Here is a 22594-nt window from a genome sequence, read left to right as displayed (position 1 = left end):
GCCCCGCTCAGTGGGTTTAGGATGCAGTGTTGCCGTGAGCTGTGGTGTATGTTGCAAAAGCAGCTCAGATCTGGCATTGCTGTGGCTACATCTCCAATTCAGCCCCTAGCCTGGTAACTTCCCTATGCCATGGGTGCAGCCCTAAAAAAAAAAAAAAAAGAATTAATGGTAGTAATGAGCACAACTGACACCCTGATCTTGGTTTCTAAATAGTATTCTCCACTGAAAAGAAGGAAAAGTCCTTGGAGAAATGGTTGATTTCAGAACTGGGACAGGTAAAATTTCAAGAAAATGCCACCCTGGGGAACCTTGTTAAACTAGTAAGGAAGTACGAAAAGATGGAATTAGAAATATCATCATTTATCAACCATCATCTTATAGAAGAGACAGGCAGGGCTGAGACCTCCATGCCACTCCCTTTTTCCTGCCTTCATTGATGATGTGATGCCTGGAGCCACAGCAACCATCTTGCTACCATGAGAAAAAGGCCATGAAGTTCTCCTGTGGCCCAGTGGGCTAAGGATCCAGCATTGTCACTGTTGTGGTGTGGGTTTGATCCCTGGCCTGGGAATTTCCCTCTGCCTTTGGTCTGCCCATAAAACAATAAAAAAAAGTATCTAGCTTCTATCTTTGTTTCCTCTATTCTACTTCCTTCTATAGGTGATCTTTTTAAAAATGTTATAATTTATCATTTCACTTTTGAAAAATATAAGTACAACATGAAAGAACTTACCTAATGTAATTGAGCTGATTTACATATTCAGCAAAGGTGAGGAAGGGGGAGAAAGGAGTATTGAGACAATTCTCCATCCCACCTCAGGCTCTTTGCATGTGCTGAAATTTACCTAGGATTCTTTCCCCCTCTTTTCTCCTTGTGAACCTCTACTCACACCTTAGTTGTCAGTTCAAGTATTTTTGGACTTTCCAAATAGTCCATGATATGCCTCCCTCACTTACTACAATTTACCACCTTCGTAGTTAAATAATTACGTAACTGGCTGTTTAATGTCTGTCTCACTCCCTAGGTTGAGGTTCCAGAAGGCAATAATATTTGCGTTACTCAGCATTGCGTCCACAGCGCCTAGCACAGTGTCCCACTCGTAATAGACCCTCTCAATGGATGTTTTTTACATCTAGTGAATGAATCTATTACATGCATTAATGAATGTGAATGATGAATAAATGAGATTGGCTTTGACCTTCCAGGTCCCCTCTCTAGACTTCTGCTTCCTCTCTGTAAAATGTGATCGGATGTTTCATCCCTCCCCCAGGACTGATAAGGAGCTTAAAGGAGGTGATTGACACTTACAAATCCCTTTGCCTGTGTCAAGCTGAATTTTGTAACGGTTTTATTTATCAGCAAGCTCTAGTCGTCTGCAGGTGGCGCCACCAGCCCCGCGGGTACCCGGAGTCAGGATGGGGCGGGGCCGAGTCTGGGGCGGAGCCAGGACGCAGCAGGGGCGGAGCCAGTAGCTCCTGCGCCGCGGAGCCTGTGCGGCCCAGGACGTCCCTGTCGCCTCTGACCCCGCCTCCTAGGGCGGGACGTGCAAGGCAATTGGCCAGCATAGACGAGAGGCGGTCGCCATTGGTCCGTGGCACCGTCGGCTCGGCGGGCGGTGTCCGGACGCAGGTGCCGGCGGAGCGGAGCTAGCGGCGCTGACGGGACCGGCCGGGCCGGGACCAGGGCCGGGGCGAGCGGAGGGGCCTGCGCGGCTGCCCGGCCCGGCCGCGGATCAGGTAGGCACGGGCGAGAGGATGGGACCAGGGGGTGCCGATCCGCGGGCCGGCCCCTAGTTTGAGGCCCGAGCCTGACCCCCAGGCGGGACCGCCGGAGTCGGACCCTCGGCCTCAGCCTTCCCAGGGACTAAGGGATCGCAATTTCCCTTTCGGAGACGGCAGGAGGTCCCCCGGAGTCGGACACACAGTAGGTGTCTCTCTGAGTTGGATTTTCTTATCCATGAAACCGGGTCATCCCAGCGCCAACCTAATGGGGCTGTTGGGAGGATTCCGGAGGTGGCAAATGAGGAAAGCGCTGTGCACACAGTAGGCGATCAGTAAGTGACAAGTCACCTTCCCCAACCTCCTTTTCAGAGGAAATTGTAAATAGAATAACACAGGCACTTGCTTAGCAGAGTGCCTGGCTGTTAGAGGGTGCTCAAAACGGGATAGCCAGAATTTATAGGATTAGCTCATTTTGTCCTCTAGGGACAATATTAGGTAGAAGTACTAAAAATGTTTCCTGCTATATGGATGAAGAAATCAAGGCTCAGAGTGGTCTAGTCTTTTGCCCAGGGCTACAAAACAACTAAAGATCAGAGCTGGGCTTAGAACCTGGCCTCGGTACAGGGCCATGCAAGTACTGAAGGGCACATGGGAGCTTCTCTGTGGTAAGTGAAGAAAAATGAATGCATTTCTTAGGCTCCACATTTAACCTAAAACAACAACAACAACAACAACAACAAACTAATGAGCATTTGTTGAGTGCTTACTGTATGCCAGGCACTGGCTGTGCCTTGTCTCATCAAACCTTGTCAACAGCTCTATATGCTGATGACAGTAATTAAACTAAAAGCTAATATTTATCAACTCATTCTTATTTATGCGTGTAAGAGCTGGAACCCCCATTATACAGAAGAGAAAAACCGAGGCCCAGAGAGTGAAGCAGCTGTACTGAGATGATACTGTGGGGAGTTAGGGTCCTCTGACTTTTCTTCCCTCAGTTTCCTGCCCTCAAATAAAGGAGGCTGGGTGGGTGTGGAAAGGTTGAGCCCAGGGCAAGTTTTGCTGGAGGAATTGAACCTGGGAGCTTCTTCTCAGGAAACCCCTCAGCAGACACAGTCCACTAGCTTTGCAAACTTATCTGACAGAGGGGAAGGATGAGGTCCAGAGAAGCTCAGTGACTTGTCCCAGGAGATACAGCATCAGCAACAGAGTCAGGACCTAAAAGAACCCAGGTCTTTTCAGTCCCAGAACCACTCACTAGATGAAGTTCAAATCTTGACACTGTCCGTCTTAGCTGTGAGATCTTGGGCAAGTAGTTGCCCCTCTCTGAGCCTCAGTCTCCTCACCAATCCAATGGAGGTAATTATTGGACTTAGGTCATAGGTTTGTTGTGAAGACTTAATGAAATCCATCTCCAGTTGTTGGGCCAAGTTTGATTCGCTCTCCCATTCCAGCAGCCTCAGAGCCAAGTCCAGCCTGCAGCCACCCTATCCTTGCATCCAGCCTTGAGTTTGGCCTCTTCCAAGTCCAAGCCTCTGTGGTCTTCACAGATATCTAGCCTTTAAATATCTCTGATTCCCATCATGGGTTCTTTCAGACCAGTGTCTGGGGAGCAAGAGACCTGGCTCTCTTACCCTGCTCTTACACAGAATAGGGACTGAGAAATGAATGCAGCAACTCTCTGCCAGACACAGGGCCAGGCACTGGAGATGACCAATGAGTAGAAGGCAGACATGGTCAAACCAGTAGACAAAGAAATAAGAGCATTTCAGAGTTTTCATTGTGGCTCAGTGGGTTATGAACCTGAGTAATATCTGTGAGGATGTGGGTTTGATCCCTGGCCCTGCTCAGTGGATTAAGGATCTGGCATTGCCGTGAGCCCCGGTGTAGGTTATAGACACAGTTTGGATCCTGTGTTGCTATGGCTGTGGTGTAGATGGGCAGCTGCAGGTCTGATTGGACCCCTGGCCTGGGAACTGCCATATGCCAAGGGTGCAGCCCTAAAAAGACAAAACAAACCAACCCAGTAGATGAAGAAATAAGAACATTTCAGAGAGGGGCACATTTTGTGATGGCAATAATGTGGACACCAATGGCACTTTGGCTGAGGTGGTCAGGGAAGCCTTCTCTGAGGAGGTGACCTTTGAAGGAGACACTTAAAACAACTGTTTGAGTTCATTAAGCTTAGTCCAGTACACAGCTTGCAGTAGGTACTTAATAAACAGTACCTGCTAGCTGTTCCCTGGTGGCTCAGCAGACTAAGAAGCTATAGTGCTGTGGCTTGGATGCAGCTGTTGTCTAGGTTTGATCCCTGGCCCTGGAACTTTTGCCTGCTGTGGGCTTGGCCAAAATAAAACAAAACCAAACAAAAAGAGTAGGTGCTCTTATTATTTTGGTGATTTGCAGGCCTTGCATCAGCAGAGTTACCAATGTTTTTCATTAGAAATGGCAGAACTTAGGAGTTCCCCTTATGGTGCTGTGGGAACGAATCCGACTAGTATCCATGAGTTGAGGGTTCGATCCCTGGCCTCACTCAGTGGATTAAGGATCCAGTGTTGCCGTGAACTGTGGTATAGTTTGCAGATGTGGTTTGGATCCCACGTTGCTGTGGCTGTGGTGTAGGCTGGCAGCTGCAGCTCTGATGTGACCCCTAGCCTGGGAACTTCCATATGCCATGGGTGGGGCCCTATTAAAAAAACAAAAGAAATGGCAGAACTTAACATACAGGAGCTGTGATGATTCTTGTGATTCCCAATTACTTGCAGACATGGAAATGCCCATCCTTGGAGGAACAGAGGGGTGAATTCCCTTCTGCGTGCATCCCCTTGGGTAGCCCAGTGGCTTCCCTGCTGACCTCTGAGTTGGAAACTCTGGTTACAGACGTTCGGAGGGACAGCAGTGTATACAACATGGCAGGCTGGCCACTGCCCTGCGGATGTTATCTCGGTCACACAGCCTTCCTGCTGGGCTCGTCCTGCCTCTGGGCCGACACTTGCTTATCTGGCTGACAGCAGCCCAACTATGGAGGCTCAGAAGGGCCTGCTGGGGAGTTTCCTGGTGGCTCAGTGGATTAAGGATCCAGCATTGTCACTGCCATGGCTTTGGTTGCTGCTGTGGCTTGAGTTTAATCCCCAGCCTGGGGACTTCTGCATGCCATGGCACAGCCAAAAAAAGTAGTGGGGAGGTTGGCCCGGGAGGGGTTCTGGCAGAGCTGTTCTGAGAGTGTTGATCTGTCAGCAGAAAGTTAGCCAGTGACTTACACTGCTTCCCCCCAGCCACCTGCCCTTTCGGCCTCAAAGTTTAACTGGCAAGGGTTGGTAAAAACTAGCTGTAGGGGTACCTAAGTGAGTATTTCTGGTGTCTCTGTACCATAGCCCCTGGGGACAAACAGTGGAGTGTGAAACAAGTTTGGGACAGAGATCTTTAGCTCCAGCGTACCTGTATCAGCTTCAAGAGGCCTCTATTACTTTTGGGGAAATTCTTGGAAACACATAAGCCTTTCTGCCTGGTTCTAGGATGGGAGAGGAGCTTGCCAAGGGTTCCTTCTGGCAGGTCAGACCTGGGGGGCTTCAGACTGCTGCCTGAGGCTCCAGCTCTCTCCTGTGGCCTCTTCTTGGGCACAGAGGCATGGATGAGGGCAGCTGCTCTGGCAAGTGGGAACAGAGACTGCCACAGTCCTCCTCAGCCTGGGCCACTTCCTAGATGGCCTGCATTATCAAGGAGTTCAGAGTCCTATAAGATGCCATGAACCAGAAGGGTCAAGGTGACTCACTATTCTGGTCTGTTGGGCCAAGTTTCTAGCTCAGTTTTGACTCACTCCAAAGTAGGCTTATACTCTTTTTTTTTTAGGGCCAAATTTGCAGCATGTGGAAGTTCCCAGGCTAGGGGTTGAATCGGAGCTGCAGCTGCCAGCCTACGCCACAGCAACACCACAGCCATAATGATGCAGGATCCGAGCTGCATCTGTGACCTACCCTGTAGCTCTTAGCAATGTTGGATCCTTAACCCACTGAGTGAGACCAGAAATTGAACCCAAATCCTCATGGATACTAGTTGGGTTCACAACCTGCTAAGCCACAATGGGAACTCCTGAAGCTTATATTTTCTGAGCCCAGCTCTGGGAATCGGTCCATAGAGAATAGTCTCTAAGGGTTGGCAGGCATGGTTCTGGTCCCAGAAAGTTATATGCTTGGGGCCTGCCACACAGAAGCTGCTCACTCCATGTTAAGTGCTGTTCTCCTGTCTGAAAAGGTGGTGTCGTGGGCTGGGCTGGGTGGGCTTTCCTTCGGAGAGTCAGAGATAATATGATGGAACCTCTGAGTGCGCCAGGCCTGGGCTGAGCTGCAGATGTGATCTCATTGAATCCTTGCAGCCCCCTACAAAGCCCCATCTTACAGACTGGGCCACCAAGGCTCAGAGAGCTGGATTTACCTTGCTCTTAATCTTCTTGTTGGCTCTCCCCAGGCTCCTGGGACCATGGGCCTTGGGCCCTGAGGACGTGGGGCTCCCTGTGGCCATGACGACGGGTGACTGCTGTCACCTCCCTGGCTCCCTGTGTGACTGCTCTGACAGCCCTGCCTTCTCCAAGGTTGTGGAGGCCACGGGCCTTGGGCCACCCCAGTATGTGGCCCAGGTGACTTCAAGGGACGGCCGGCTCCTCTCCACTGTCATCCGGGCCTTGGACACGCCGAGGTGAGTGGTGACCAAGCCAAGATCTTTGCCCTCACTCACTCCACTCTTGGGCCAAAGCAGAGCCCCAGCCCAGACCGAATCCAACTGCCTGGAGGCACCAGGAGAGCATAGAAACCAGAAAAAGGGGTCCAATCAGCAATCACCACATGGAAACAGAGGCCTGAGCTAGCCAGGTCTGGTTCTTCAGGAAAAGCAGAAACTCCAGGAATTCTGCTGTGGTGCAAGTTCAATCCCTGGCCTAGGAACTTCCTGATGTTGCGGATGGCAAGGCAGGGTTGGGTGGGGTAGGGTAGGAGTGGAATAGAACATACAGTTTACCTTCTTGGCCATTTAAAAATATACAGTTCAGGAGTTCCTGTCGTGGCCCAGTGTTTAACGAATCCGACTAGAAGCCATGAGGTTTCGGGTTCGATCCCTGGCCTTGCTCAGTGGGTTAAGGATCCAGCATTGCCATGAGCTGTGGTGTAGGCTGCAGACATGGCTTGGATCCCGAGTTGCTGTGGCTGTGGCTGTGGTGTAGGCCGGTGGCTATGGCTCCGATTTGACCCCTAGCCTGGGAACTTCCATATGCCGTAGTGGCCCAAGAGATGGGAAAAAAAAATTTTTTTAATACAAAAATAAATAAAAATAAAAATGTACAGTTCAAAAAAAAGTGTAGTGGAGTTCCCATTGTGGCTCAGCAGTTAACGAATCTAACTAGTATCCGTGAGGATGTGGCTCTGATTCGACCCCTAGCCTGGGAACCTTCATATGCCTCGGCCCTAAAAAGACCAAAAAAAAAAAAAAAAAAAGAGTCATTCCTACTGTGGCACAAGGGGATCAGCATCTCTGCAGTGCCAAAAAGCAGGTTGGATCCCCTAGCACTGTGGGTTAAAAGAATCTGGTGTTGCCACAGTGCAACAGCTCAGATCTGATCCCTGACTCAGGCACTCCATATGCCTCGGGGCAGCCAAAAAAAGAAGAAGAGGAAAAAAGTGTACAGCTCAGTGGCTTTAAGTACTTTGATATTGTTGTGCAACCATCACCACCTTTCAACCCCACAACTCTTTTGATCTTGCAAAACTGAAACTCTGTCCTCACTAAGCACTAATTCTCCATCCCCGCACCCCCCCCCCGCCCCCGCCCCTGGCTCCCACCATCCTACTTCTTGTCTCTACGCGTCTGACTCCTCTAGGGACCTCCTATAAGTGGAATCAGACAGTATTTATCCTTTTGTGACTGGCTTACTTCACTGAGCATCAAGTCCTCAAGGTTTATCTCTGTTGTAGCAGGTGTCAGAATTAATTCTTAAGCTTTTCATTTAAACATAAAAAGAAGCAGATGGAAGCCTTGCAGTGCTTTGGAGGGAGCCCGCTCCTGGTCACCCTCTCAGTCTTTGCCTGGCATCACTTCCTTCAGGAAGCCTTGCCTGAGCCCGGATGAGATTGGAATTCTCCCTCTGGCCTTCCTCCAGGATGTTGGGTTTTTGTGTTATATTTTTTGGGGGGCGGGGCATACCTGCCAGATCCTTAACCCACTGAGGGCCAGGATTGAACTCACATCCTCATGGATCCTAGTCAGGTTCTTAACCTGCTGAGCTACAACGGGAACTCCAGGATGTTATTTTTCTGTCTGCATCTCCATCAGACCCCTTGAAGTCAGGACAGGATCTGTGTGGCTGGAGGTGTAGCCAGGTTGGGAACAAGGATCCTTGTGGGCTCAGGGGCTTCCTAGCCAGAGCTATCAGGGCCAGAGACAGGGAGGAGGTCTCCCTCCACTGGGCTCCTGAGGGGCAATGAGTGAGTTCACTTCACCTTGCCCCACCCTTCTCTATTTTCACACCTGGGAAAACAGAGACCCAGAGGGAGCTGGACACCTGCCAGTGAGCAGAGCTTGAGGCTTGAATCTAGGGCTCCCCTTTGGGTGTGGGGGGGTGTTCAGTCCTATCAGCCTCCCCTACCACCCTCAGAGATCCAGGCAAGCAGCAGCAGCAGAGCAGCCCCTCCTCGGGCCAGCAGGTGGTCAGGACAGCCCAGCCCACTGAGACCACAGGGCCCTCCTGATCTGGCCCCCAGCCTTTTTTGGGCAGTGGGGGTGGGGGTGGGGTTGGCTGGATTATATGGTAGTGTGATTTTTTTTTTTATAATTTATTTTTTTCCCCCACAGTACAGCAAGGGGATCAAGTTATCCTTACATGTATACATTTCTCCCTCCTTTTTTTTTCGATTTTTTTTAAATTTTAAAAACGTTTATACGTTTTTTGAAAGATTACACTTCTTTCAGTTACCACACAATGTTGGCTGTATTCCCTGTGTTGTACAATACATCCCTGTAGCCTGTCTTATACCTGATGGTTTGTTAGCCTCTCCCCTACCCCTATAGTGGCCTTCCCCCCTTCCCTCTCCCCACTGGTAACCACTAGTTTGTTCTATCTGTGAGTCAGCTTTTTTTTTTTTTTGCCTGTTTGTTATGGTCATTAGTTTGCCGTATTTTTTTAGACTTCACATATAAGTGAGAGCTTATGGTATCTGTGTCTCTGATTTATTTCACTTAGCATAGAGCCCTCCAAGTCCATCCATGCAGCTGCAAATAGCAAGATGATGTTCTTTTTTGCTGGCTATCCCCTCTGCCTTTTGAGGCAGCCCAACCCCACCTTGCCCAGGCTGAAGGCCAGGGCAAAAGAACAACCCTTCCCAGAGGGAAGGCTGCTATTATTCCACAGGGTCATCATCCTTCAGGGAAGTGGCCTTCCTTGCAGCTTCCTGGTCAGTCTCCCCAGGCGTCAGTGCTGGGAGGGGCCGGGATTGGCAGAGGCCACGCAAGCAGGTTGCTGTCCTCCTCCTTCCCCTCACCCTGTGACTCCTCCTCCCAGCCAGCCCCTGCCGTCCGTGAGCAGCCAGGGTGGGGGACAAAGATAGTGTAATCAGTGCCTGGCTGGTTCCATGACCATAAAATCAATCAACCTTCCATTTCACTTCAAAGGAGACTCTGATTCCTGGGGGCACAAGATGCCCCCAGTGGGGAAGAGAGTTCTGGACCCTGAAACCTTCAGAGGCCAAAGAGGAAGGCCCAAGAAGCCTCTCCAGGGCCCAGGACAACCCACAGAGGCACAGGCTTGGGGCTAGCATCTGGGCCCCTCTGACCTCTGTGAGCTGGCCCCGACCCTCCTGGAAGCTGCCCTGAGCATTTCTGCACCCCTGGCCCTCCCATCTGGCCTCCTCCTGCTGCCTGATTCCACAGGGCTCTTATTTTCTTCCTCACTCATGCTCTCTCTTCTCCTGCCCATGGGGTATGCTCTGGGTGGCCCCACCGGGGTCACTGGATTTCTTACCCATTGCCCCATCCCATTTCCTCCTCATTCATGTCATTTGCATTATTTCCCTGCCAGAATTTCAAGCATGAAGCCCATTTCTGCTGCCCTACCACCTGTGGCAGGCAACAGAGTGGCTCAGGGTACACAGGCCCTGGAGCAACTTCCTGGGTTCAAATCCCAGCTTCACCGACCACTAGCTATGTGAGTTTGCACAAACAGGTTAACCCCTCCATGCCTCTGTTTAACCTATCTGTACAAGGGGGGCCTTCCTCACAGGCTCCCTGTGAGAACAAGACCGCTTAACCCAGATGTTACCCTTGAATGGGGCGTGGTACCTCCTAAGTGCTCAAGAAAAAATCAGTGCTCTTGTGTCTTGTTTTCTCTGAACTTGCACCTCCAAAGTAGGGTGCCCCGGGACAAACCCTGAACTGACGTGGATCATCCCGCAAGATATGCATCATTTCCACCTCTCAGCTTGGTTTCCGGGGGAGGGATCCCTTTCCTATTAACTTGATGTGTGTGGGGAGCCTGGGAGCAGGGTGGGAGCCAAGCGGAGCCAGAGTGCCCTTCTGACGTTGCGGGGAGAAAGCAGCAGCCTGGGCCCAGGACCTAGGACCAGAAAGCAGACCTGAGGGCTCAGCTCAGCCTCTTGGTTTCAAATAGCCATGCCCTGCCCCTGGCAGGACACACTGAGAAAAGGATAGAAAGTTTCTGAGGGGAAACTGGTGTTATCTGAAAAACAGTACTACTGCTCCGCCTCCTTCGAGTGTTCCCGCAGTCCGCTCCCTGGGCAGAGATGTCTGGAAAACAATGACTCATGTGCTGGACAGCCTCTGGGCCCACCGAGGCCACGCCCCTGGTCTCCTGAGCTGCCCCAGGAAGGATCCAGCATCCCCAGAGACCGGGCTGGGGCTGAGACTTCCCTGAAGCAGCTTCCTGCAGACATTTTTTATGTTTGTTTTCTGAGCCTCACTAGAGCAGAGGAGCCAAGGACCTCTTCTCCCTGGATATATAGGTTGCTCAGGTAGCATGGTCTTCAGGTGCGGCTGGATCCAGATGATGTCCTTGAGAATCTGCCTCTCCTTATCTCTTGGCTCTGCTTTCCTCTGTGACCCTTGGTTTTGGCATCATTCGCAGACTCCACCTGGAGACCAGGCTGTTGCCTACAGCTCCAAACATATCAGCCATGCTGCCTGTAGTTTTGGAGTTTAGGGAAGAAAAAGAATTTCAGGAGTTAAGTCCCTGTGATTTTGATTGCATCACACATGACCTTCCCTGAGTCAGCCCCTGTGGCCAGGGGTGTGTGGTGTTTTGATTGGTCATGCCTGAGATCATCAGGGGTGTCATCTTGAGGACCAAGAGTTGAGAGTGGGATGGTTGCCCAGCACAATCAGGGTAGTATTATAGGCAAAGGAGGAGTGGACGCTGGGCGGGCAGGCACAAGGGATGCTCACCCTGGACCGAAAAACGTGCCTTAGCAATGCTGGGGAGGGATCCTGTCACTCTAAGTGTGGGAATCTGGGAAGGTTTTCCAGGGGAAAGGTCATTTGGAACTGGGCTTTGAAGGTTGAGTAGGAGTTTGCCAAGTAGCAGCATAGGGGCAATGCTGAGCTGGGGTTCACTGTGTAGTGAAGCAGGCACAGGCAAGAAGCTTGATTGTTATTCACATGTCCCATCTCTGTGTCTAGTGATGGTCCCTTCTGCCGGATCTGCCATGAGGGAGCGAATGGGGAGAGCTTGCTGTCTCCTTGTGGTTGCACTGGCACACTGGGCGCCGTGCACAAGAGCTGTCTGGAGAGGTGGCTTTCCTCATCCAACACCAGCTACTGTGAGCTGTGCCACACGGAGTTTGCAGTGGAGAAGCGGCCCCGGCCCCTCACAGAGGTACCCTTGGGAGCCTTGAGGTTGGAGTGGGCAGAGGGGAGGAAGACAGGCATGGGGCCAGAGAAGGGAGCTGCCCTGGAGGAATCCTGGTGGGCTGGGGAAATGGCTTCTCTATGAGGAGAATCTCTCCTCTCCCCAGGGTCAATTCTGCTGATAGGGGTGGGTAAGGCAGGCCTGAGGTTCCAGACCTGACAGACCCTGTGCCCCCTTCCTGTGTTGGTCACTTCAGGTGACCTAAAGCTGAGACCTAAGGAATGAGAAGGAGTCCCAACCTGGGGAAGGGCAGTCCTGGCAGAGGGCACAGCCATTGCAAAGTCCCTGAGGCCAGGAGGAGCTTGGTGTTCCTGAGAGAGCCCATGTGGCTTGAGTGGAGTGATTTAGAGGAGGGGAGAGCCTAGAAGGAGAGGTAGTGGCCTTACTACATTTTGTGGGCCAAACCTGGAGCTTAAACTGTAGTCTGAGTGTCAACGGATCTGGGTTTATTCCCAGGCCTGGTAGGAGCCACACAGCTTCCTAGAGCCCTGCTGACCACTTGGGTGCCCTCTAGGCTCCTCCCTGCCCAGCTTGGCATTGGGCAGCTGAGAGCTGCAGGGCAATGAAGCTGGGGATTGGGTGATGTAGGGGCTCCTGGAAGGGTCCCTGGCTTCCAGAGGACTTGGGCTCTTAAAAGCGCAGTGGAAGGAAGAGTCAGCCTGCCTGAACCCCGCCCCCCAACTCTTTCTTTCATGCTCTAGCCTCCTGCCCCACTGCACTCTGTCTGGACCACACACTCCCACTCCAGTGCCTTTGCACGTGCTGTTTCCACAGCCTGGAGCGCTGTTTCCTCCATTCCTCGTGCTGCTCCTTCTGCTCATTTGGTTCTCTACGGTGCCACCTCCTCAGCAAAGCCTTCTCCGCCCTGATCATCTGCTGTGTGTCATGCCTCCCAAGATGGGCATGGAAGTTCTATATGGGCAGGGACTCTTTCCATTCCATTCACCAGAATTTTGTGATGAAGCCCATTCCTCTTACTCCATCATCTGTGGCAGGCAGAGTAGCGTGGCAGGCAGTGTAGCACAGTGGCCAAGAGCATACAGGCCCTGGAGCAAGGCTTCCTGGGCTCTGATGCTGGCTTTGTGGATGACCAGTCATGTGAGTTTGCAGAAATGGGTCAGGCCCTCTGTGCCCTCAGTTTCCCCATCCGGAAAATGGGGCAGAAACGCCCCGCACCTGTCAGGGCCTGGCCTTTCCTGGTCTCAGTAAGTATTTGCAAGAAGGAAGGGGCGGAGGGAGGTGCCAGGCAGGAGGCTGGTTCTGCAGGGCCCAGCGATGAAGATGGGCATCAGCAGAGGGGGGCGCATGGCCTGGAGGTATCACCCACCACCCCTTGGTGGAGGCTCTTGGGACGGCAGGGTACGGTTCCCCTCAGCGGCTCCCCCCTCCCTTCTTCCCCACAGTGGCTGAAGGACCCAGGGCCTCGGACAGAGAAGCGGACGCTGTGCTGTGACATGGTTTGCTTCCTGTTCATCACACCGCTGGCCGCCATCTCGGGCTGGCTGTGCCTGCGCGGGGCCCAGGACCACCTCCGGCTCCACAGCCGGCTGGAAGCCGTGGGGCTCATCGCCCTCACCATCGCCCTCTTCACCATCTATGTCCTCTGGACACTGGTGAGTGGCTTCCGGCATCTGGGAACAGTCAGGCCAGGGGTTTGGCCAGTAGCTTGGAGGGGGGTGCCCTGCCTGCCTCTGCTTGTGGCTCTTGGGTGGCAGCGATTCCCGGCATTCATGGAGCTCCAGATCCCAAATCTGACCAAGGTCGAGGCAGCCAGTCTTGAGCCTGCTGCCCCAAGGATGCAAGGGCATGTGATCACCTCTACTGAGTGCAGGCCCCACTACCCACTAAGACCGGACTGGGGAGAGGGAGTGAGGTAGAGAGACACCAAAAGGCTGTGGGAGAAAGAGCAGGAGAGGAGTTCCCCTTGTGGTGCAGTGGTTAACGAATCCAACTAGGAACCATGAGGTTGCAGGTTCGATCCCTGGCCTTGCTCAGTGGGTTAAGGATCCGGTGTTGCCGTAAGCTGTGGTGTAGGTTGCAGATGCGGCTCAGATCCCACGTTGCTGTGGCTCTGGTGTAGGCCGGCAGCTACAGCTCCGATTCGACTCCTAGCCTGGGAACCTCCATATGCCACGGGAGCGGCCCAAGAAAAGGCAAAAAGACAAAAAAAAAAAAAAAAAAAAAGAGCAGGAGAATGAGAGAGAGAGAAAAAGTGACTCGGGTTGAGAGAGTGTGTCTGTGGTGGGGGTGTTTGCCCTGGCTCCTGGCAGCCATGAGAACCTTGGCTCAGAGAAGAAACATCCCCAAAGTCTAGACCCTCAGATGGAACCACTGTTATTTAGCTGTGGAGGTGTTCCCTCCTCAAGAATTATTTCCCAGCACATCCACCAGCAGATTCGTTAATCACAAATAAATCGTAGGTTGTGCTCTGCAGTCGGCTTGTTTTCACTTTGCTAATGTCCCTTCAAAAAAAGGCAGCCACTCAACAGCCACTCATTGTATGGATGTGCTATATTTATGTAACTAATCCTTTTTGATGGACACTGGGATTCTTTCCAATGTGTTTTTTTTTTTTTTCCCTTTCCTTCTTCTTTCCTTGCCGTTCTAAACAATGTTTTGGGTGCACCCGTGCAAATGTTCCCTGGAACTTGCTTGGTCAAAGAGTATGAACCATTGACATTTATTTGGAAAAAAAAAAAAAAAAGGTGGTTTTTTTTTTTTTTTTTAATGGATCTTATTCATTAGAGCAGTTGAAGGTTTACAGCAAAATGGAGCAGGAAGCTCAGAGTTCTCAAAAACCCTCCCCTACTATCAACATGGCACCAGTGCCGTGAATTTATTCCAATCGATGAACCTACATTGACACATTATCACCCTAAGTCTATAGTTTACATTAGGGGTTCACTCCTCTTTTTTTTGGCCACATCCGTGGCATGAGGAAGTTCCCAGGCCAGGGATTGAACCTGCCCCACAGCAGCGACCTGAGCCATAGCAGTGATAACACCGGATCCTTAACCCACTGAACCACCAGGGAACTTCCAAGGGTTCACTTTTGGTGTTGAACAACTTGTGGGTTTAAGACAAATGTATAGGAGTTCCCACTGTGGCTCAGCAGAAACAAATCTGACTGGTATCCATGAGGACCTAGGTTTGATCCCTGGCCACGCTTAGCGTGTTCAGGATCCAGTGTGGCTGTGAGGTCGAAGACATGGCTTGGATCCTGAGTTGCTGTGGCTGTGGTATAGGCCGGTAGCTGCAGCTCTGATTTGACCCCTAGCAAAAGCAAAAAAAAAAAGGCAAATGTATAATGTATCCACCACTAGAGTGGATACAGAAAATTTTCATTGCCCTGAAACTTGTTCTCTGTGATCTGCCTGTTCATCCTTCCATCCTTCAGCCCCTGGCAACCACTGATCCTTATACTGTCTCCATAATTTTACCTTTTCTAGACTGTTCTAAAGTTGGAATAATGCAGTCTATAGCCTTTTCACATTGGCTTCTTTCTCTCAGTCATATGCATTTAAGGCTCCTCCATGTCTTTTCATGGCTTGGTAGCTCATTTCTTTTTAGCACCAAATACCATTCGGTTGTCTGAGAGTTCCCACTGTGGTACAGTGGGTTAAGGAACTGGCATCACCTCTGTCGCAGCACAGGTTCGATCCCCAGCCCGGGAACTTCCATAAGTCAGGAGTGCAGCTGAAAAAAGAAAACAAAACAAAACCCAAAAAATTCCATTGTCTGGCTATCCCACAGTTTATTTATTCACTCACCTACTAAAGGACATCTTAGTTGCTTCCAAGTTTTGGCAGTTATGTGACCCATTGACACCTGGCCCCTTCCAAGAGGCTCTATCTGGGAGTTCCCTTCATAGTTCAGTGGTTAACAAACCTGACCAGGATCCATGAAGATGCAGGTTCAATCCCTTGGCTCAGTGGGTTAAGGATCCAGCGTTGCCACGAGCTGTGGTGTAGGTCACAGACATGGCTCAGATCTGGCATTGCTGTGGCTGTGGTGTAGGCCAGCAGCTACAGCTCTGATTTGACCCCCAGCCTGGGAACCTTCATATGCTGCCAGTGCAGCCTTAAAAAGCAAAAAAAAAAAAAAAAAACAACCCAAAACCCAAGAGACTCTATCACTTCACTGCCTCACTGCCACCTTGAGAGACAGAAAGGGAGCTCCTCCCCCACACCCACCCCCTGCTGCAGACCCTCTGCCTCTCCACTTTGCAGGGCCCTGAATGCAGTGGGGAGGTTCCCAGGGAGAGTAAATAAGTATTTGTGCACTGTCTTTGTGCCATGTGCCTGGACTTCTGGAAGCGGGAGCCTGGCCCTGGTTTGGGTCAAGGCAGGTGCTTCAGGGGCCCAGTTTTCTGCTCTCAGGGTGGGTGGAGGCTGGCTGGTGGCTGGCCCTCCCTCCCATCTCTGCCATGCCCCACAGGTCTCATTCCGCTACCATTGCCAGCTGTACTCCGAATGGAGAAGAACCAACCAGAAAGTGCGCCTGAAGATCCGGACCTCTGATGGCTCTGAGGGCACCCAACACTCCCCGCTGGCCGCTGGACTCCTGAAGAAAGTGGCAGAGGAGACACCTGTGTGAAGGCTGGGCTGGCAGGACCAGAGGCAGCTGGCAATGCCCTGGAATTTGGAAGGACAGCCACGGCCCGACCCTTCCTGCACGGCCAGAACGCTTCTTAGGCCAAGAGATGCCAAGCAGAGCCGATTCTGTGATCCCGTGCGAAAAAAATAGCATCAGATCATCTTGCACTGTCTTGTACTCGAGGAGGATGGATGGACGTGGTCCCGAGCTTCGGATGGACCAGGTACCCTGATCTCATTCTGAGGTCCACCTACTGGGCCAGCAGCCGTGGCCAGAGGCGAGCTGAGAGCACCTACTGGGCCGGGATGTTCTGCAAGCTTCTTGCACTTTTCCGCACCTGGCAGGCTCACTTTCCTGGCACCCTCGACTTTATAAAGTTGCACACCACGTTTCAAAAACCCACCCTGGAATGAATAAAAGGAGCCCTTGCTGGACAAAATGGACTTGTCAGTCACATGTTTCCGAGGCCTCAAAATGGGACCCTGGGACCCAGGGGAGGCAGGGACCACACAGGTAACAGAGCAACAGCAAATGCTCTCGGCTGGTTTGAGGGATCTGTTGTGAAACACAGGGCTAGAAGAAAAGTCTGGGTTTTCAAAGGAAGAGCAGGTAGCAGGGCCATGTATTAAATGATTTAAAATAAATAAACATAAGAAGCATAGTTTCCACTTATTGCATCTACCATTGGCAGGACACCATGCTGGGTCCTTTACACTAATAAACTAATACTCACCCTTACCCCTTACCTAGGGTCACCCTGAAGGGGTGCCCAGTTCTGAGCCTTAATGGACATCTTCCCTCTGACCCTCACTACCATTCTCAGTGGGAGGAATGGCTACTACCTCCATCTTACAGATGAGAAGACTGAGGTCCAGAGCAGGGAAGGCTCCATCTAGGGTCCTACAATGCTAGGAAGTGGAGTTGGGGCTGACCCCGGGTCTGCCTGGCCCTGGGGCTGAGCTTTGTGTGTCCCCTTCCAAGAGGACTCAGGAAAAGAAGCAGAATATGGTCATGATAATGACAGCATCCCCTTCCTGAGCACTTTCTGAGCTTTTTACCCTCGAGGGCATATGGAGCAACACCAGATCCCAGCCCCATCTTTGACCAACATGGTAATGCCAGATCTTTAACCACTGAGGGAGGCCAGGGATCAAACCCATGGGTACTAGTTGGGCTCATCACTGCTGAGCCACAATGGGAATGCCCTGCCTCGGACCACTCAGGGCATTCCTGAGAGATGGGTGCCAGGGTTCCCTTATTAATCCCATTTGCAGATGGGCAAACTGAGGCTCAGAGCCTTAGGCTCACTCACCTGAGTTTGCATATCCATCAGGGCCTAGTACAGTGCCTGGCTGGTCGGTTGTTTTGTGAAGGAATCTCTGTCTGTGGAGTTCCCATTGTGGCTCAATGGAAACGAATCCGACTACAAGCCATGAGGTTTCGGGTTTGCTCCTTGGCCTGGCACAGTGGGTCGGGGATCCAGCATTGCCATGAGCTGTGATGTATGTCACAGATGCGCCTGGACCCAGTGTTGCTGTGGCTATGGCGTAGGCTGGCAGCTGTAGCTCTGATTTGATCCCTAGCCTGGGAACCTCCATGTGCCATGGCTGTGGCTCTAAAAAACAAAAGAAAAAAAGAAAGCATAGTTGGTTTACAATGTTGTGCTATTTCTGCTGTACAACAGAGTGACTCAGTTATACATCTATATACCTTCTTTTTTTTAATACAGTCATTCTTTTTAATATTCTTGTTCATCAGGGTCTATGCCAGGAAATTGGATATAGTTCCTCGTGCTGTGCAGAAGGAACTTGTTTCTAATAAGCTGTTTATAGCAAGTTTTCAATATGGGGTGTGAGGTGAAGCAAAATTTTTTTTTGCTTTTTAGAGCCTCGCCTGCGGCATATGGAGGTTCCCAGGCTAGGGGTCAAATCAGAGCTACAGCTGCCAGCCACAGACACAGCCACAAAGGATCTGAGCCACATCTGTGGCCTGCACCACAGCTAATGGCATCGCCAGATCCTTAACCCACCAAGCTAGGTCAGGGATCAAACCGGCATCCTCATGGATGTTGGTCAGGTTCTTAACCTGCTGAGCCACAACAACAGTAACTCCCCCTGCTGTTTTGTTTTTGGACTCCTCTCCCTTATTCTGACAGACTGCTGTGGACTCCTCTGCAATTTTTTTTTTTTTTTTTTTTTTTTTTTTTGGGCCACACTTACAGCATATGGAAGTTCCCAGGCTAGGGATCAAATCAGAGCTGCAGCTGCTGGCCTATGCCAGGGCCAGAGCAACGCAGGCTCCTAGCTGTGTCTGCAACCTACACTACAGCTCATGGCAACACTGGATCCTTAACCTATGAAGGGAGGCCAGGGATCGAACCCACATCCTCATGGATCCTAGTCGGGATCATTAACCACTGAGCCATGAAGGGAACTCCCTCTTCTGCAATTTTTGAGTCCTGTGGGACAAGGGAATTCAGAGATTTGTGAGGCTTTGGCTTCTTCTGGACCAGGGCCCCTTCTGGTCTAGAGAGGGAGAAAGGTAAATTGAGATCCCAGTGGGGCCATGGGAAAAGGGTTGGTAAGAACAGAGGATTTTAGGATTGTGATGATCATTGTACAGCTATAGATGTAATAAATTCATTGAGCAATAAAAAAAAAAATAAAGTACCTAGGGGGGAAAAAAAAGGAACAGAGGATTTTAGTAGATCAGAGATTTTAGGAGGGGAGGGGCTTGCAAAGGGCAATCTTGAAGGAAACCTGTGAGTCTGAAGAGTTTGGGAAGTCTGTGGGAACGGGAGCTGAAAGGAGAGGGTGGGGCCTAGCCTCCGGATCAGGCTGGGCTACTGGGTTTATTCTCTGGGACTGAAGTTCTTAATCCACTCAGAATACCAGCCCAAATTAAGCGTTTTATTTGGAGGAGGATGCGGCAGGTGGGATAGTCCCCCAGAGTGGAAGGAAATGTAGTTATTCAGTGAGAGGGAGAGGAAAACAAAACAAAACATCTCTTCCTTTTTTTTTTTTTTTTTTTTGCCTTTTTGTTATTTCTTGGGCCGCTCCCGCGGCATATGGAGGTTCCCAGGCTAGGGGTCGAATCGGAGCTGTAGCCACCAGCCTACGCCAGAGCCACAGCAACGCGGGATCCGAGCCGCGTCTGCAACCTACACCACAGCTCACGGCAACGCCGGATCGTTAACCCACTGAGCAAGTGCAGGGACCGAACCCGCAATCTCATGGTTCCTAGTCGGATTCGTTAACAACTGCGCCACGACGGGAACTCCACATCTCTTCCTTTGTGAGCTTAGAGTTTGGTGGTTAGGTGGGAACTCATGCAAGATCCAGTAAAGCATTTCAAAGTTCCAGATAGGGGTGGCTTCTGGGGAAGGGAGACAGAGGGACCCAAGATCAGGCAGCAAGGACCCCACCATTTCTTCCATTATGTGATCTCTATCACGTTTGGCTTCTTGCTTTTTCATTCACTCAGGAAACGTGCATAAGCACATACTAAGTCTCCAGTCATGCGTTTGGCTTGTAATGGATGGGTTCGGTGAGAGGGACTTAGTCCATGGGCTCTGCATCCAGGAGTTCTTAGAGCGGTGGGGAGATAGGTCGGATAGAGCCCAGGTATTCTTGGTGCAGGATACTTGCTTAGAGAGAGCATTTTGCACATCTGTCCTACTGCCTGGCCCTTCAGTGTCCTACCCTTGCCTGGCTAACTCGCTTATAGCCTAGTATAGTATTTCGCTGCCCTTCTGCCCCAGCTCTGTTTGCAGATACCTTGGAGTTACTGGGTCCGGGTAGGGGAATGGAAGGATGCCTCCCCTGCCAGACCTCGAGAGCGGATGGTGAATCCAGGAGGTGCCAAACGCGAGAATGAATTAACAGCTGATGGTCTGCGCCTGCGCGCGGCGGGGGGCGTGGCCCGGGGCGTGAGGGAAAGAGGCCGGAGGCCGCCGCGGCGCGCGCAGGCGTTACTGGTCGCGCCGGGTCATGTGAGCGCGCAGGCGCAGCGCCGCGCAGCCCGCTCGCTCACACAAAGCCCAGACGCGAAGAAAATGGCGGCAGGGGTCGAAGCGGCGGCCGAGGTGGCGGCGACAGAGCCTAAAATGGAGGAGGAGAGCGGCGCGCCCGGCGTGCCGACCGGCAACGGAGCTCCAGGCCCGAAAGGGTGAGTATCCTATGGCTTCTCTCAGGCCGGGCACTTTCACGGCGGTCGGCGGCAGCTCCGTTAGGTCTGTTGGCGGCCTTCTCCAGGCGCGGCTTTGGCCGAGCCTTCCCGGCAGGGTCTGCCGAGAATAGGGGCGTCAAAGACTGTGAGAGGTGAAGCTGGGCGGCCCCGGGAGCGTCTTCAGGACCGCTCCCTCCTCCCATGCTTCGGCTCTCAACTTCTCCGGTCCCTCTAGGCCGGATCCGACGCCGACGCCGAGGCCTCAGGCCCAGACTCTGCGTGCGGGGATAATGGCGCGCGGGCGCAGAAGCCGACCAGTCTGAGAGCCCGCGACCCGCTGGCCTATCGGATGACCTTGGGCGCGTGGTTTCGCATCCCTTCCCTATCGCCCGGGGTCTCAGTTTCTCGATCCGTAAAGTGGGGGGAGGGGAGGGGAGGGAGTGCGCACGCAGGGCTTTGCGCGCGGTCAGTCTGGGTAAACGGTAGCAGAGGCGGGTAGGTACCGGGAAGGACCGCGAGGCCGGCTCGGGGCACCTCCTCCCCGCGCCTTCCCCTCCCCCCCCTCCCGCCCCCGCCTCGCGGGAAATGCCTCGGTCGGAACCGCCCCTTGCCCGACGCTCAGGCGCAGGCTCAGGTCCCTCACCTCCTTCCCAGGTGCGCAGTAGGTATTTGTGAAGAGATCGAACCGTTTGTTCTTCAGTGTTCAGCCGTAAAAACAAAGTGTAGGGAATAAAAGGGAAACATCCTCTTCCGTGTTCCAGAAGGTTTTCCATCATTAGGCGGATTCACCCAATCCAAACTCCGTCACCTTTTCGAGTCCTGTTTGAGGCTCTTTCTTGGGTCCTTGGTATTTAAGGTTTTCTTAACACTTTAAAGTAACGTCCTGTGTTCTCGTGAACCCCACTCATTGTGATTACAGCCTCTGAAAAATGCGGAGAGACTTTTTGGCCCCGACCAGCAGCTGTGGGGGGAGGAGAGGGGAAGCCTGGGTGCGCATTTGATTTCCCATGGACGTTAAAAAAAATTATTGGGGGGTGGGAATTGTAACAACCGAAGATGTTTACAATTTTAATCATTTTCAAGTGTACAATTTTAATCATTTTCAAGTGTACGATTCAGTGGCATCAAGTGTGTTGGCGGTATTGTGCAGCTATCACCAGTGTCCATGTCCACAACTTTTTCATCATCCCAAACAAACTGTAGCCATTAAACAATAACTTCCCATCTCCCTCTCTTCCTGGTTACCTGTGTTAGGCGTTCTGTCTTTTCTGAATTTGTCTTTACACAAGTTTTTAATGTGCATCATTAGAGTTTGTGGGAAGTAAAAGTGAATGTAGTTAAAGAACTTTGTTAATAAACACTCACTAAATAATAGCCATGTTGCTAAACTTGGGGGTGGGGGACAGAATACCATGGTTACTGGTCCCTGGAAATAAAGAGAAAGTATTCCCAACCCTTTATTATTGAAAGCTCTGGAAAGGGCCTTGTTCATCTAGACTTTTTTCATTACCTAGTAGGGAGCCTAGTAGGATTTTTGAGGGTTGTATTTGGAAGATACATTTGATTTCCTTTTTTTTTTTCTCCTATCAAAGCAGTTATCACAGGATGGAGTGCTGCTAGAACTGTATTAGCTGAGAAGTTATCAGTTACAGATTTTAACATCTGGGGTACATTTTTCAACTTTCCCATTTTCTACTGTCCATTTCAAAATAGTCATATTGTGACTTTTATTTGACAAACATAACACATTAGAATCTGAAGGTTTTCAAGACAAAAGAGCTCTAGTTGAAAAGAATCTGGGACTGCTTAATAGAGAGTATTTTAGGAAGTTAACAACACTTAGATCTTTCTTGTAGGGCCACTGGAAAACTGTGGTTTTTGTTTCCCTTTTTTTGCATTATGAGGCTTTTGAAGTAGAACTCTTTAAATTTTATTATTATTATTTTTTGTCTTCTTATGGCTGCACCTGCGGCATATGGAAGTTCTCAGTCTGGGGTTGAATCAGAGCTGCAGCTGCCAGCCAACACCACAGCCACAGCAGTGGGGGATCAGAGCTGCATCTGCGATGTATACCACAGCTCACAGCAACGCTGGATCCTTAATCTACTGAGTGAGGCCAGGGATGGAACCCACATCCTTAGGGATTCTAGTCTGGTTCTTAACCTGCTTGGCCACAGGGGAACTCCCCAAACAGAGGTCTTTAGAAAA

General features: G+C 51.3%; 2 protein-coding genes across 22 annotated transcripts in view; both read left to right on the top strand.

Annotated features, from left to right (window-relative positions):
• Positions 1595-16867, top strand: MARCH2 (membrane associated ring-CH-type finger 2). 2 transcript variants are annotated; one of them, XM_005654752.3, is made up of 5 exons: positions 1595-1737; positions 6187-6414; positions 11395-11590; positions 13027-13236; positions 16085-16867. In XM_005654752.3, the coding sequence occupies exons 2-5, from the start codon at positions 6239-6241 to the stop codon at positions 16217-16219; spliced, it is 717 nt and encodes a 238-aa protein (XP_005654809.1). In that variant the 5' UTR covers positions 1595-1737; positions 6187-6238; the 3' UTR covers positions 16220-16867.
• Positions 20142-22594, top strand: part of HNRNPM (heterogeneous nuclear ribonucleoprotein M) — a 45159-nt gene continuing 42706 nt past the window's right edge. For 7 of the 20 annotated variants that reach the window (XM_021078753.1, XM_021078771.1, XM_021078777.1 and 4 more), the window contains exon 1: positions 20230-20386. In XM_021078753.1, coding sequence (XP_020934412.1) covers positions 20274-20386 — 113 coding nt within the window. In that variant the 5' untranslated portion in view covers positions 20230-20273. 20 annotated transcript variants of the gene reach the window in all.

Source organism: Sus scrofa, chromosome 2 (genome assembly GCF_000003025.6).
Source record: "Sus scrofa isolate TJ Tabasco breed Duroc chromosome 2, Sscrofa11.1, whole genome shotgun sequence".
Lineage (NCBI taxonomy): Eukaryota > Metazoa > Chordata > Mammalia > Artiodactyla > Suidae > Sus > Sus scrofa.
The sequence above is the reverse complement of the archived record's forward strand: the minus strand, read 5'-3'. Positions and strand labels throughout refer to the sequence as shown.